This window comes from Symphalangus syndactylus, chromosome 3 (assembly GCF_028878055.3).
Source record: "Symphalangus syndactylus isolate Jambi chromosome 3, NHGRI_mSymSyn1-v2.1_pri, whole genome shotgun sequence".
Taxonomy (NCBI): Eukaryota; Metazoa; Chordata; class Mammalia; order Primates; family Hylobatidae; genus Symphalangus; species Symphalangus syndactylus.
Genome location: NC_072425.2, coordinates 74,590,378 through 74,606,096, shown reverse-complemented (window position 1 = coordinate 74,606,096; position 15,719 = coordinate 74,590,378). Strand labels below are relative to the sequence as shown.

The window sequence follows — 15,719 nt, the reverse complement described above, 5'->3', positions numbered from 1 at the left end:
TAATCAGAATGTTGTTCACTCTTTGGAATCAGAGCAAGGGGAGTTGGTTACATGATTACAATGATGAATGGCCTTAGACTTTGGTGGCCTGATTGTAATAGGGTTTTTTCGGTTGTAAGGAACAAAAACACAATTAAAATTTTCTTGGGCAAAAAGGACAGTTTATTAAAAGAGCACTGGAGTGCCTCATCGAACTTTGGGAAAGTCCTTGGAAGAGCCTGGCTTCAGAGATGACTGGACTCAGGACTAGAAAAAACTTGGGATTCTCTTCCTGTTGGCTTCATTCCCTCCCTCTGAGGACCAACTTCTTCCACCAGCTGGAGGATGTTACATCCCTCAGTTGCTGTCACGGGAGAGTGAGTGGCCCGTTTCCATTGGTTTCTATTAAGAAAAGGAAATCCCAAAGAGGGCCCTGATCAGACTGGCATTTGGACCTAAGAGCCACGAGTAGGGATGGGAACTGTAAAGCAGAGCCACCTGGTGCAGGCTTGTTCTTGCTGGTTCCAGATAATGACTTAAAGTCACTGTTGGCTGTCAGTAAGTCCGGGTTGGTGAATTGACATTGATGTAGTTCAGCTGTGCTTCCAGAACCAGGGGGATCTGTTTGTAAACCAGGATACCTCTTCCCCAAGACAATGCCTAGAAATAATGCCTCCCTTGTCTTTCTGACCTCTTGCTTCCTGGAGTTTCTCTGAAGGGCATTTCTCTTAATGGACTTGTTCTTTTTGCTACAGCTAATATCTAGAGGAAGATCCATGTTGATTTCCCATATTTTTATTCTCAAAAGACCACCTTATTTCCGGTTTGGGGAGCACATAATGTACTCTCTATCACTTAAAGATTGGTTGTTGCCCTGTTTTTTGGATTTTTTTTTAAGGGGGTGAGGGAAGGAGAAGGCAGTCACAAAGAGTTGGTGAGTAATTGGCTGAAAGTCATCATTCAATATAATAAGTTTCCATTTTGTTCCACAATGCCTTTTTAGAAAGATAACTGAATGTTTTAATCTTTCACCTGTATTTACTTTGCATACTCAATGTAGTTAATCTATATATCTTTATATTCTAATTTTATTTTTATTGATTTAAATATTCAATGAATGCTTCTCATTGCCTACTTTGTATCAGACTCTGTGCTAGGAGGTGATAATAAGGAGAGGGAGAAGGGCTCAGTTAGGAGGGATAGGTTTCTATCTGCTTTACATGAGTAGAGAGATACCCAAATGCTGACATGCAGGATAGTTCTATCCAAAGCAACTCTCCAGTGTTCTACTGGGGTTCCTGATAAGCATATCTTTTGAGTCATAACTTTGAGTGAGAAGAGGGTGGGGAAGCAAGTTCACTGTTATCTATTAACACAAACATATTTTAAGATTATGGAATATTTTCATTATCTAAAATACTCTTCAAACACCCATCTACTCATTACCCAGTTATAATGTAAGTTAATATTTTTACTATACATGCTTCAATGTTTTTAAAGAAATGGTTTATCATGATTTATATGACCGTTCAATATATCCATTTTCTTGCAGGACATTAGCTTCCAAATTTTCACTATTACAAATAAGGCCACAGTAACTATCATTATACACATCTCCTTGAATATATATGTAAGAGTTTCTTTATACACCATAAATATTACAATTATAAATCATCAATTCACAATAACATTTTTTAAAATGATTTTCTTTATATTCATAATTGTTGGGTAATAAGACATATGCACCTTCAATTTTGCAGGATACTGCCACTAGTTTTGTTTGAACATATTTATTGTTTCATATCCTCATAAATAGGGATTTTTAATTTTTATCAATCTAATAGATATTACATGGCATTTCATTGTTGTTTTACTTTGCATTTCACTAATTACTAAATTTGATTTGCAAGAGTTTTAAAGGCTGGGCACAGTGGCTCACACCTGTAATCCCGGCACTTTGGGAGACCAAGGCAGGTGGATCTCTTGAGGCCAGGAGTTCAAGACCAGCCTGGCCAACATGACAAAACCCCATCTCAACTAAAAATACAAAAATTACTTGGGCCTGGTGGTGCGTATCTGTAGTTCCAACTGCTTGGAAGGTTGAGGCAGGAGAATTGCTTGAACCTGGGAGGCGGAGGTTGCAGTGAGCCATGATTGTGCCACCGCACTCCAGCCTGGGGATGACAGAGTGAGATTTTGTCTAAAAAGAAAAAAAAAGAGTTTTAAAAAATTAATTCTGTTATTAATCCTCTTTTGGTTAGATTTATTTTATTGATCCTCTTTTGGTTAGATTTATTTCATTTTACTATTTTTTTGAGATGGAGTCTTGCACTGTCTCCCAGGCTAGAGTGTAATGGTGCGGTTTTAGCTCACTGCAACCTCCACCTCCTGGGTTCAAGTGATTCCCCTGCCTCAGCCTCCCAAGTAGCTGGGACTACAGCCACCACGCCTGGCTAATTTTTGTATTTTTAGTAGAGATGGGGTTTCACCGTGTTGGCCAGGCTGGTCTCAAACTCCTGACCTCAAGTGATCCACCTGCCTTGGCCTCTCAAAGTGCTGGGATTACAGGTGTGAGCCACCGCACCCGGCCTTTTGGTTAGATTTATAATAAATATCTTCTTCCAGTCTATGACTTTTCTGAAAACTTTGTTTATAGTATCTTTTGATCAACAGAAGTTTTAAATTACAATGTAGTCAAGACCTAAATATGAAATGTCAAATTCTAAAATTTTAGAAATTTCATATATATGTGCATACATATATATGTAATATACATGTAATTATATATGCGTATATGTAATATTTTTATAAGACTAAAGGTTAACCCAGCATCATGTGACTCACTCTTTCTTCACTGACTTGTAAGGACATTTCCGTCATACACCAAATTCCTATATTTAAGCAGTTCTGCTTCTAGGCTTTACATTTTCTCAATTGATCTATTTTTATACTGACTCTCTTTGGCACTTCATAGAGTCATATGACTATTAGGATTTGTTTGTCAAGTTCTACAAAACACCTTATTGGTGTTTAGATTGGAAGTGCTTTAAATTTTTTGGATGGAATAATTGCTATCATTATATCCACCATTCCACATATACATAAATTATTTTATGTTTTTCAACAACATTTTGTATTTTCCCCATAAATGTCTTGTATGTCTTCTGTTATATGTATTCTTATAGAAAACTTAGATATTTTATTGCAAGTATAAATGGGATTTTCCTACTTTGATTATGCTTTCTAATTTCTTGTTGCAGGTATATGGCTATGCTATTTTTGTATATTGATCTTTTATCCAACAACCTTGCTGAAACTTGCCTATTGTTATAATTTGTATATTCTCTTGTATTTTTTAAAATGTAAACAACTTTGTCATCCATGGAAGACGACGATTTTGTTTCCTTTATTCCAATTATGCTACTTGCTAATGTTGATTTTGCTGGTTTTTCTTGTTTTACTGCATTTTCTAGGCTCTCTAGTGCATTATTGAATAGAAATGCTAGTGGAGGACTTCTGTGACTGGGAATATTTCAGGGGAGAATTTTCATGAGCTTAGTTTTTATTCTTATTTATTGTGTTCTTCTCATAGTAATGTTGCCTTGTTCTGTTCATTTAAAGTATGATGGATTTTCCTGGACTAGCAGCAATCATAGACAATTCTATCCAGGAGGAATGAAATCTTTGGGCAGTTTGCTCAATATCTTAGTTCGAGAGTGCCCTCTTCAGTTCTAACAGTGAAGTGAGGCTTATTTAATTAATGACACGTTTCTAGGGTGGCGAAACATAGGAGGGAGTGATGTTTACTGATAATCATGATACTATCTTATAGCTCTAGGATCCTTATTTTCTTGTGTTTTATTTCTTATTTTTCTTTACCTTCTAGTTGCCCCGCTCCTCCCCAGAAGCAGTGTCTTCCCAAGACTATAACTGTGGTCCTGGATACTTCCTTGAAAAGTCATGCTTCAGATCTTCTGGTCTCAGACCTGTTCTCACGATTTCCTCATCAGGAAAGGGCGTTCTCTTTCTGTGGGTGCTGTCCTCTGTGTTCCACCCTTGCTAGAGACTTGCCACCTCTCCTGTCTTCCATATAATCCCTGCCTGATTCTGTTTCAGCATGGGCTCTGATTTGGCTCTACTGATTCTGGTCTGTTCTACCTACATGTAAATTGAAGTTTGTGGTATTTCCTATCCTTCACTATGCTCTACCTGTGGGCAATTGTGTAGTTTTATTTGATTTACTGTTGACCTGTATGGTTTTGGAGGATGTATGTAGAGATTTGGATTTAAGGAACCAAAGGGTTGAGAAATGTGTGTTACAACCTTCCTGCATAAATGTGGTTTTGTCATTTTATTTCTGATTCTGGTCTATTTTTGCCTTACATATTTGTATTAGGCTGTTCTTGCATTGCTATAAAGAAATCCCTGAGACTAGGTAATTTATAAAGAAAAGAGGTTTAATTGGCTCACAGTTCTACAGGCTTTACAGGAAACATGGTGCTGGCATCTGCTCAGCTTTTAGGGCGTCCTCAGGGAGCTTTTACTCATGGCAGAAGGTGAAGGGGGAGCAGGCACATCACATGACAGAAGCAGGAGCAAGCAAGAGAGTTGGGGGGCAGGAACTACACACTTTTATATGACCAGATAGTGTGAGAACTCACTCACTATTATGAAGACGGCACCAGGCCATGAGGGATCTGCCTCCATGACCCAAACACCTCCCACCAGGCCTCACCTCCAGTACTGGGAATTAACAATTCAACATGAGATTTGGGCAGGGACAAATATCCAAGCAGTGTCAATATTCTATATGTTGTTAGGTTTATTGACATAAGATTGTTATATACTTTCTTGGTGATTTGGTCTTTTAATCAGTAGATAATGATCTTTGTAACTAGTAATTTTTGCTCAAAGTCTCTTACATAGGATATTATTATAAGAATTCAATTTCCTTTGGTTAATATTTGCTGTTGTTGACCAAAAGAGTACCAGGATGGCTAAATATTAGAAAGGAGAGCTTTATTGGAGATATTGGTTTGGAAGCTGGGAAGAGAAAGTCTCCGGCATGGATGAGGGGAAGCACAGGTTGGGTTTTATGCCTCACAGGGCCTGAATCATGCATATTCAGGAGGTTCTGGGGAAAAGCTATATGTATTTATGAGGGAGCTATGTGCATATATAATGGATAAATATGTATATGACATACATCCTACGTTCACTTTGGGACGGGGTTTTAACATTAAAATGAGGTGGAATTTGGCTCTATCAAAGGGTGAACTTTAGGACACAAAGATAGTTTATGCACAGCCTCTATCAGCTGGCTGAAACTGGTTAAAGGTCTGCAATTGCTTATCAGAGAAGAAAGTTTGTAAGGCCAGTCCTTTATCCAATTAGAGTCATAGTGGTTTGGATTGTAAGTCAGAATTAGGACAATTGGCCTGATATCTCCTATTGTTAGGATATTTAGTGAGAATTTAGAAATTTGCCATGCCAAACCATCCTTGAATCCCCAACCCATAGGTAACTTTTTGTTTCTTTTTTAACCTTAGGTTCTGTCTTAGTTGATAAAGGGGCATCTATTTTGGTCTCTCACATCGCACTGTATATACTTTCATATATTTTTGTTTGTTTTGGTTTATTTTTTATTATTTTATGTTTAATTTTTGTGGGTACATAGTCGGTGTATGTATTTATAGAATACACGAGATATTTTGGTACAGGCATGCAATGCATAATAATCACATCATGAAAACCTGGGTATCCATCCTCTCAAGCGTTTATCCTTTGTGTTACAAACAATCCAATTATACCCTTTTAGTTATTTTAAAATGTATGATTAAATTATTATTGACTATAGTCCCCACGTTGTGCTATTAATTACTAGATCTTACTCATTCTCTATTATTTTTGTACCCATTCACCATCTCACCTCCCTACTGTGCCACCCCTTCCCCGCCCTTACTATCCTTCCCATCCTCTGGTAACCATCCTTCTACTCCCTATGTCCATGAGTTCAGTTGTTCTGGTTTGCAGATCCCTCAAATATGTGAGAACATGTGATATTTGTTTTTTTTGTGCCTGGCTTATTTCACTTAACAGTGATCTCCTGTTCTATCAATGTTGTTGCAAAAGACAGAATCTCATTCTTTTTAATGGCTGAATAGTACTTCATTGTCTATAAGTACCATATTTTCTCCATCTATTCACCTGTTGATGAATTCTTAGGTTGCTTCCAAATCTTGGCTATTGTAAACAGTGCTGTAACAAACTTGGGAGTGCAGATATTTCTTTGATATACTGATTTCCTTTGTTTTGCATATATACCCAGCAGTGGGATTGCTGGATCATATGATAGCTCAATTGTTAGCTTTTTGAGGAACCTCCAGACTGTTCTCCATAGTGGTTGTACTAATTGACATTCTTACAACAGCATATAAGGGTTCCCTTTTCTCCACATCCTCGCCAGCATTTGTTATTGCCCGTCTTGTGGATATAAGCCATTTTAACAGGCATGAGATGATATCTCACTGTAGTTTTGATTTGCATTTCTCTAATGATCAATGATGTTGAGCACCTTTTCATATGCCTATTTGCCACTTGTATGTCTTCTCTTGAGAAATGTCTATTCAAATCATTGGCCTATTTTTTGATAGGATTGTTAGATTTTTTTTCCCATAGAGTTGTTTGAGCTCTTTATATATTCTAGTAACTAATCCCTTGTCAGATGGGTAATTTGTAAATATTTTCTCCAGTTCTGTGGGTTATCCCTTTGCTTTGTTGATTGTATCCTTTGCCATGCAGAAGCTTTTTAACTTGGTGTGATCCCGTTTGTCTACTCTTGCTTTGGTTGCCTGTGCTTGTGGAGTATTTCTCAAGAAATATTTGCCCAGACCAATGTCCTGGAGATTTTTCCCAATGTTTTCTTGTAGTAGTTTCATAGTTTGAGGTCATAGATTAAAGTCTTTAATACATTTTGATTTTATTTCTGTATATGGTGAGAGATAGGGGTCTAGTTTCATTTTCTGCATATGGAAATCCAGTTTCCCCAGCACCATTTTTTGAAGAGGCTGTCTTTTCTCCAGTGTCTGTTCTTGGCACCTTTCTCAAAAATGAATTCACTGTAGGTGTGTGGATTTGTTTCTGGGTTCTGTATTCTGTTCCATTGGTCTGTGTGTCTGTTTTTATGCCAGTACCATGCTGTTTTGGTTACTATAGTTTTGTAGCATAATTTGAAGTCAAATAATGTGACTCTTCCAGTTTTGTTCTTTTGGCTCATGATAGCTTTGGCTATTCTGTGTCTTTTGTTATTCCATATAAATTTTAGAAGTGTTTCTTCTATTTCCATAAAAGTTGTCATTGGTATTTTGAATAGGGGTTGCATTGAATCTGTAGATTGCTCTGGATAATATGGACATTTTAACAATATTGAGTTTTCCAAGCCATGAACATAAGATATTTTTCCATTTTGTGGTGTTCTCTTCAATTTCTCTCATCCATTTTATAGTTTTCATTGTAGAGATCTTCCACTTCTTTGGTTAATTCCTAGGTATCTAATTTTATTTGTGACTATTGTAAATGGGATTAGGTTTTTTTTTAACTTCTTTTTCAGATTGTTCACTGTTAACATACAGAAATGTCATTGATTTTTTTTTTTTTTTGAGACAGTCTTGCTCTGTCGCCCAGGCTGGAGTGCAGTAGTGTGATTGTGGCTCACTGCAACCTCTGCCTCCCAAGTTCAAGCAATTCTCCTGCCTCAGCCACCTGAATAGCTGGGATTACAGGTGTGTGCCACCATACCTGGCTAATTTTTGTATTTTTGTAGAAGCCAGGTTTCACCATGTTGCCCAGGCTGGTCTTGAACTCCTGGCCTCAAGTGATCCACCCACCTGGCCTCCTAAAATGCTGGGGGCATGAGCCAGGGTGCCTGATCTGCCACTGATTTTTGTACGTTGATTTTGTATCCTGCAACTCTAGTGAATTTGTTTATCAGTTCTAAATTTACTGAATTTGTTTATCAGTATAGTTTTTTTGGTGGTCTTTAGGATTTTCTAAATATAAGATCATGTCATGTGCAAACAAGGATAATTTGACTTCTTCCTTTCCAATTTGGATGCCCTTTATTTCTTTTTCTTGTCTAATTGCTCTAGCTAAGATTTCCCTTACTATGTTGAATAACAGTGGTGAAAGTGGCCATCCTTGTTGTATTTCAGATTTTAGAGGAAAGGCTTTCAGTTTTTCTCCATTCAGTATGACACTAGCTGTGGGTCTGTCATATATAGCTTTCATTATGTTGAAGTATGTTCTTTCTATACTCAGTTTTTTGAGGATGTTTATCATAAAGGGATGTTGAACTTTTATCAAATACTTTCTCTGCATCAATTGAAATGACTGTATAATTTTTATCCTTCATTCTGTTGATATAATGTATCACACTGATAGATTTGCATAGGTTGAACCATCCGTGTGTCTCTGGGATAAATCCCACTTGGTCATGATGAATGATTTTTTTAACATGTTATTGAATTTGGTTTGCTAGTATTTTACTGAGGATTTTTGCATCAATATTCATTAGAGATACTGGCCTGTAGTTTCCTTTTTTTGATGTGACTTTGTCTGGTTTTGGAATCAGGGTAACACTGGCCTCTTAGAATGAATTTGGTAGTATTTCTTCTGCCTCTCTATTTCAGAATAGTTGAGTAAGATTGGTATTAGTTCTTTAAATGTTTGGTAGAAATCAGCAGAGAAGCCCTCGTGTCCTGGGCTTTTCTTTACTGGGAGATTTTTTTATCTTTGATCTCATTTACTTGTTATTGGTGTAAGAGTTAAAGAAAGAGGAAAGAAACACAAAAAGTGGCTCAACAGTCAGACAGGTTTATTTTGGAGAATAAACCTGAGAGGGGCTTCTGGCCTATTTCTGTCAGGAGTATTCTCTCATACAGACTAAGAGCATTTAAAGGTTCAGTGCTAGAGAACTTATCATAGGCTTGGAATGTTTCTGTGTTGGGGAGAAGTTTATTGTGGGGTTGGAATGACTCTGGTTGGAGGGGAGGTTATCTTGGGGCTGACATCTCTCTGGTTGGGAAGGGGTTTGTCTTAAGGTTGGAATGTTTCTGGTTGGAGATGTCATTTGTGGTTTATGATCATGCTGACCTTAGCCATTAGGCTGATGCCCTTTGGATTTAGGCAGTTTTTGATCAAAGTGAACTTTAAAATGGTGGTGTTTGTCCAAGATGGCGATGCTCCTGCTCTGCCAACTAGCCTGTTCGGGTTTTGGATTTCCTCACGGTTCAGTCTTGGTAGGTTGTATGTGTCTAGGAGTTTGCCCATTTCTTCTAGATTTTCTAATTTACTGGCATATAGTTTCCTGTAGTAGCCACTAATGATTCTTTGAATTTCTGCCCTATCAGTTGTAATGTCTCCTTTTTCATCTCTTTTTTTCTTAGTCTGGCTAAACGTTTGTCAATTTTATCTTTTAAAAAAAAAATTAAAAAAATCATTCTTTTATATTGTTTTCTTCATTTCAAATTCATTTATTTCTACTCTGATTATTATTTCATTTATTCTACTAATTTTGGATTCAGTTTGCTCTTGCTTTTCTAGTTCTTTAAGATGTATCAATAGGTTATTTAGGTTATTTATTTGAGGTGTTTCTTGTTTTTTGATGTAGGCACTTATAGCTATAAATTTCCCTCTTGGTACTGCTTTCACTGTATCCCTTAAATTTTGGTATGTTGTGTTTTCATTGTCATTTGTTTTAAGAAAATTTTCAGTTTCTTTCTTAATTTTTTCATTAACCCACTGGTCACTGAGAAGTATATATTTTAATTTCCATTCATTGGTATATATTTTTATATACTTTTACTTTCAAGCTTCTTTGAATGTAATTTTATTTTAGGTATAAAAGCAGGTAGTTGATCATTAAAAATTGTTTTTGTTTTAGAGACAGGGTCTCTCTCTGTCACCTGGGCTGGTGCTGCTATAGCTCATGGCAGCCTCGAACTCCTGGTCTTAAGAGATCTCTTTCCTCAGCTTCCTGAGTAGCTAGGAGTACAGGTGCAAGCTACTGAGCCAGCAAGCATAGGACTTTTGACCTGCTCCCTTTCTGACCTGGGCTGGTTCCCCTTCCTTAGGCAATCTGGTGGTCCTGCTCCTGGGAGGTCACCATACTAATGTTGAACTTAGTGTGGACACCCCATAGGCATACAGCACTATAGCTCAGAACTCCTGGGCTCAGTTCACCCACCTGCCTCAGCCTCCTGAGTAGCTGGGACCATAGACACATGTCACCGAACATGACAAGTAGGAGTTTTTTTTTAAATACAGTTTGATGTTTAAGTCTGAGAAAATATTTTCATGGATAGGTTTAACCCCTTTATTTTTATTATAATTGCTAAGATATTTAATTTTATTTTTATGATTTTAATTTGTTTTATGAGCAGAAATAATGTCCCCTGTTCCTTTTATTCTCCTTTCCTGATTTCTATTAGATTTGTCTTAAAAAAAAAAAACCCATTTGATGGTTTGAAAGTTACATTTCTAATTTTTGTTGTTTTAATCATTAGTACTCAAACTCTAGTGTACATCAGAATCTCCTGAAGGACTTGCTAAGATATGTATTGCTGGGTCCCACCCCTAGAGTTTCTAATTTAGTTGTTTTGTGGTGGGACCCAAGTATTCACATTTCTATTCCCAGGTACTGCTGCTACTACTCAGGAAATCACACCCTGAGGGCCTGGCAAGAATTGGTGGTTACCACCTGGGTATCCAACAGCCCGTCTAAGTTGGACTTGTTATTTTGAGATTCTTGTTGGGATTCTGTTACCTTCTCACCAGCTCAGCCATGCATTAAAACTTCTTAAACTTTCCTTTTACCCTGGTTTTTCAGTATGCAATACTCAGAGGAGTTTCTTTGGCCATCCAGTCCCATAATATGGTCAGGAATGGAGGTGGGGTTTTAATTTATCATAAGAGAATAATTTTTCCCCCACCGTGAACTCAAGCAGAGAGAAACTTTCTTGCAAGTTTCTCTGGACTGGTAGCTGAGGTTTCTCTGGTTTCTTTTATATGGAGGTATACCCTTTACAGATTCTTGGCTATAGTTGGAGTTTCGCTCTCTGCCTCCTGTGAATCTAAGGCCAAGTCTCTTACTCTAGATGTGTGGGTCAAACTCCACATCAGTTTATGGTTTCCCATTGTAATGACTATCCTCTTCAGTTCTAGCACCTCAGGGTTTCTCTTTTGGGCTTGGCTATACCTGTAGACTTTGGGGGATGAGCGTGAATGTATTTCATCCAGCATTTCTGTGTGTTTAATGGGGTGGAGGTTGGGGATGTTATGTAATCTCAGTCTATCTGGCTGTCCTCCACTATTCTTCAGCGGTCACCTGGCAAAGAATGTGGGTCAAAAAGCTCATAGAGGCAGGAAGTTGGTGGTAAAGAGAATCCTTGGAATGCAGAGCTCCTGAGTTCAGGAACTTGAGCCTGGGTTTTCACAAATGTCATTAGTACAGGAGAGTGGTAAGTGGTGCTAAATTGGAAGTACAGTAGTCTCCCCTTATTCATAGTTTTGTTTTCCACAGTTTCAGTTACATGAGGTCAACTGCAGTCTGAAAATATTAAACAGAAAATTTCAGAAATGAACAATTTGTAAGTTTTAAATTGCAGGTGGCTCTGAGTAGCGCCACAAAATCTTGTGCCATCTGACTTCATCCAGTTCAGGACATGAATCCTCCCTTTGTCCAGTGTCTCCACACTGTCTACTGTCCCTGGCTGTTAGTAGCCTTCTTCATTATTAGATTGTCATGGTATTGCAGCTCTTGTCTTCAAGTAACCTTTATTTTACTTGATGATGGCTCTAGAGTGCAAGAGTGGTGGTGCAGGCATTCAGATATGCTAAAAAGAAGCTGTCAAGTGCTTCCTTTAAGCACTTTAGGTGCGTAAAGATGAAAGTTCTTAACTTAAGGAGAGAAAAAAAAATCGTATGCTGAGATTGCTAAGACCTATGGTAAGAACGAATCTTATCCTTGCAATTATAAAGAAGAAAAGAAAAATTCGTGCTAGTTTTGCTGTTGTACCTCAGACTGCAATAGCGAAGGCCATAGTGCTTGATAAGTCTTTAGCTAAGATGAAAAAGGCACTACAGTTGTGAGTAGAAAACGTGAACAGAAATGTGTTCTGATTCACAGCAATTGGATTCAGTACTATCGGAGGCTTCGGACTTCCACTTAGGGGTCTTGGAACATATTCCCTAAGGATAAGGGAGACTGCTGAAATTGAAGTAGGGGGTACCCTGCTGGTGGTGGATAATACTATATACAGAGGCTGAGACAGCTGTGGGGTTTTAAATTTTGATTAGGGCCAATCCTTCCTGAAATGTTTTTATTTCATGTAAAGTATATACCAATAAAAATTTAAAATATTTTTCTTTTTTGAAGTCATTCTTTCCTCAAACATTGACTTATCCCTCTTAGGTGTGCATTGACAACGTACTCAGAAGATTATGTTCCACCTTATGATTATCAGCCACATGTGAGTACAAGAGCTGTAGTCTTCTACCTATTTGTGTACCTGAAGTGATTATTTGCACTTAGTATAGTCAAACTTGGGAAGAAAGGAGAAATCGCTAAAGTTTATGATATTTTACATTTACTTTGAGATATTAGCTGTTTATTGGAATCATGACAATGTTTTATAGTTATGATTTGTTTTTGGATGTTTATTGATTTCAGGGAAAAATATTGCAGTATCTAAAATGTATTAGACACTTTCTTCCTCATCTTATTTACTTGTCCCCTCCCTGAATTCAATTTATCTGGAATAAGAACCCACTTTCTATTCATTTGTATTGCATCAACACATAAAAGTAAGTGGCTTAATATAGCTCTGGGAAATATGTATGTTAATTTAAGAATGTCCAGTTTATAACTCGAATGTATTTGTACTTTACGAATTATGCAACAGAAACAAAACAAGGCTGCTTCCGATTAGCCTTGTTCTGGAAATCTTACCAGGGCAGTAGACATGAGGTAGAAATAAGATATTTAACTATTGATAAAGAAGTGAAAACATCTTATTTTCCAATAGTATAATTATCTATTTAGGAGAACCAAGATATTAAGCTGAGAAGTAATTAGAATAAATAAGACAATAGCTTTCCTTCACATCAACACTAACAGTTAATAAATTATAAAAGAAAAAAGCATACAAATTATTATTAGCAACACAAATTCAAAATTCTTTAATGAGGAAAGTTCCACCAAGATCAATAAAAGATAATGTGGCGGTTTATCTCCAAAGATGGCAGACCTTCCTGTTGGCACAAGCCACTCCCCACTGAAGGTGAGGATTCCTCCATCTCGAGTTGAGGTGATCAGTAGAACATGGCAAAAGTGACTGTGTGCTAGTTCTAAGCCTAGCTTTAAGATTGCCTCCACCTTTTAAGCTCTGAGCCACCAGAGAAGAAATCCAGGCTACTCTGTTGGAGGGAGAGGCCGTGAGAGGAACACTGGCAAGCTTGACTTACGAGTGAGGAAGACATCATGGATAATCAGCTTAGCAGAGCCTGGACTACAGCTCTGGCTTCCATCTGACTGCAACCCTAGAGGACGCACAAGAAGAAATTGAAGCCATTATCTGTTTGTTTTAAAATATGAACCAAAACATGACTGAGGCAGATATCTCAAATAAAAAGGAATAACTACCATTTTAGGGAACTGGAAAACTAACTATAAACCAAATTTATAAGTTTAATATAAAAAAATCCCAATGGATTTTGTTTTCTATGAGAATTTTAAGATTCCAGGAATTATTTGAAAGGACAAACAGATGAGAATACTCAGAAATGTTTTGAAAAGGTAGCATAACCGATTTAGGGAAGTAAGGGGTTTAGGATGCCACCTTCATTATATGCTACATTCTGATTTATATTTTTCTATTAAAAAAATAATATTTAAGACATAGAAACAGCAAATGTGGTAGTTTATTGTTTAATATACTTAATATATATAGAACTCATACATATTGGCAGGAGAAATTTTAATGACCCTAGAGAAATGAGCAAATGAAGTATATGGGCAGTTCACAAAGTAGGAAATATAATCAACTAATTAGTAAATATGGGGAACTTACCCCATTTTCAAATAATAAACAATATGAATTAAGACAAAAAGATTTTTTCTTTTGAGAATAAAATTGTCAATGTTTTCAAAAAATACTATTTAAGGCTGGGCATGGTGGCTCAGGCCTGTAATTCCAGCACTTTGGGAGGACAAGGCAGGTGGATCACTTGAGGTCAGACATTTGCAACCAGCCTGGCCAATGTGGCAAAACCTTGTCTCTACTAAAAAAATACAAAAATTAGCCACATGTGGTGGTGCGTGTCTGTAAGTCCAGCTACTTGAGAGGCTGAGGTAGGAGAATCTCTTGAACCCGGGAGGCAGAGGTTGCAGTGAGCAGAGATCGTGCCACTGCATTCCAGCCAGGGTGATGGAGTGAGACTCGGTCTCAAAAAGGAAAAAAAAAAAATTGACCTAATAATTCGTTTTCTAGGAAACTTCCCCAAAGAAAAGTAATTCAAACTAGCAATAAAATTCATATGCAAATATATTCATCACTGAATTATTTATGATGACAAAACTTTGAAAGTACATAAATATTTAGTATTACTGAAACTGCATTTGCAAAAATTACAGTAAGAAGGGAAATGTGACATAACTGAGTCCATCTTGCTTCTACCAGGCTCAGTTGCTTTTGCTCCTTCTTGTGTGGAGGCCATAATAGTTCTTTTTCTGAACTGATACCGTCGTTCAAAAACGGAAACCGTATTTGTAAATGCTAACAAAAGGTCACAAGGTTAGACTTATGGTAAGGGCTTGAACTTTTCTAAAGAATAGGCATAGTTAAATAATGACCTGGCATTGCTTAACTTGCTTTTCTATACGTTGCTTACTGCTCCGGATCCATTTAACGGGGGTCACAAGATTTATAACTTCCCCAACTACTCCCGGATAACTTCACTATTGTGAAACCTAAAGAACTGGTCTTTGAGATATTTTTCAGATTTAGCATTTCAGCAGACAGAGAAATGTTGCCTGGTCCTGAGATCCTCTCCTAGGAACTGACTCAGCTATGCAAAGACAGTTTAGACACTCCTGTGGCTTCATTCTCAGCCAATCTTTTCAGTTCCCCAGGCCCTAGCCCATCAAATTATTCTTAAATCCTCTAGCCTCTGAATTATTAGGAAGGTAGATTTGAGAAATTTCTCCTGTCCTTCTGCTTGGCTGGTCCTGCGATAATTAAACTCTTTCTTTGCTGCAATACCTGCTGTTCTCAATGTATTGTTTTTTGGGGGATGGCAGGCAAGAAGAATCCATTGGGCTGTAACATTAGGAGTAGCATTAATCAAGTATGTTATAGTCATATGATGAGATATTGTGCAGCCTTTATAATCTCCATAGATAGTTCTTAGTGTCTTGATAAATCTTCATTTAAGGGTAAAAAAATTAAGTTACAAAATTGCATGTATATTTTATCCAAACTACATAAAAATATAGAGAAAATTTTAGAAACTAGGGAAACTGCCAAAATGCTAGCACAGTTGGCCAATGAATGTTGAGATTCTAGGTGACTTTCTTCATCTTTGCACTTTTTAGAATTATCCAGTGTAACAAGTGTGATTGTTTATCGTCAGAAAAACCACAAGGAAAGAAACATATTATTTTAAAATGCATTTCAGGTCCATTT

At 37.2% G+C, this 15,719-nt stretch overlaps 1 protein-coding gene across 3 annotated transcripts in view; it reads left to right on the top strand.

The window, feature by feature from the left end:
- The window catches only part of CFAP95 (cilia and flagella associated protein 95), an 82,916-nt gene that overhangs the window by 50,663 nt on the left and 16,534 nt on the right, over positions 1-15,719 (top strand). For 2 of the 3 annotated variants that reach the window (XM_055269958.2, XM_055269957.2), the window contains exon 5: positions 12,449-12,506. The exons of the other annotated variant lie outside the window; for it this stretch is intronic. In XM_055269958.2, the coding sequence (XP_055125933.1) occupies positions 12,449-12,506 (58 nt within the window). The remainder of the gene's footprint in view (positions 1-12,448; positions 12,507-15,719) is intronic. 3 annotated transcript variants of the gene reach the window in all.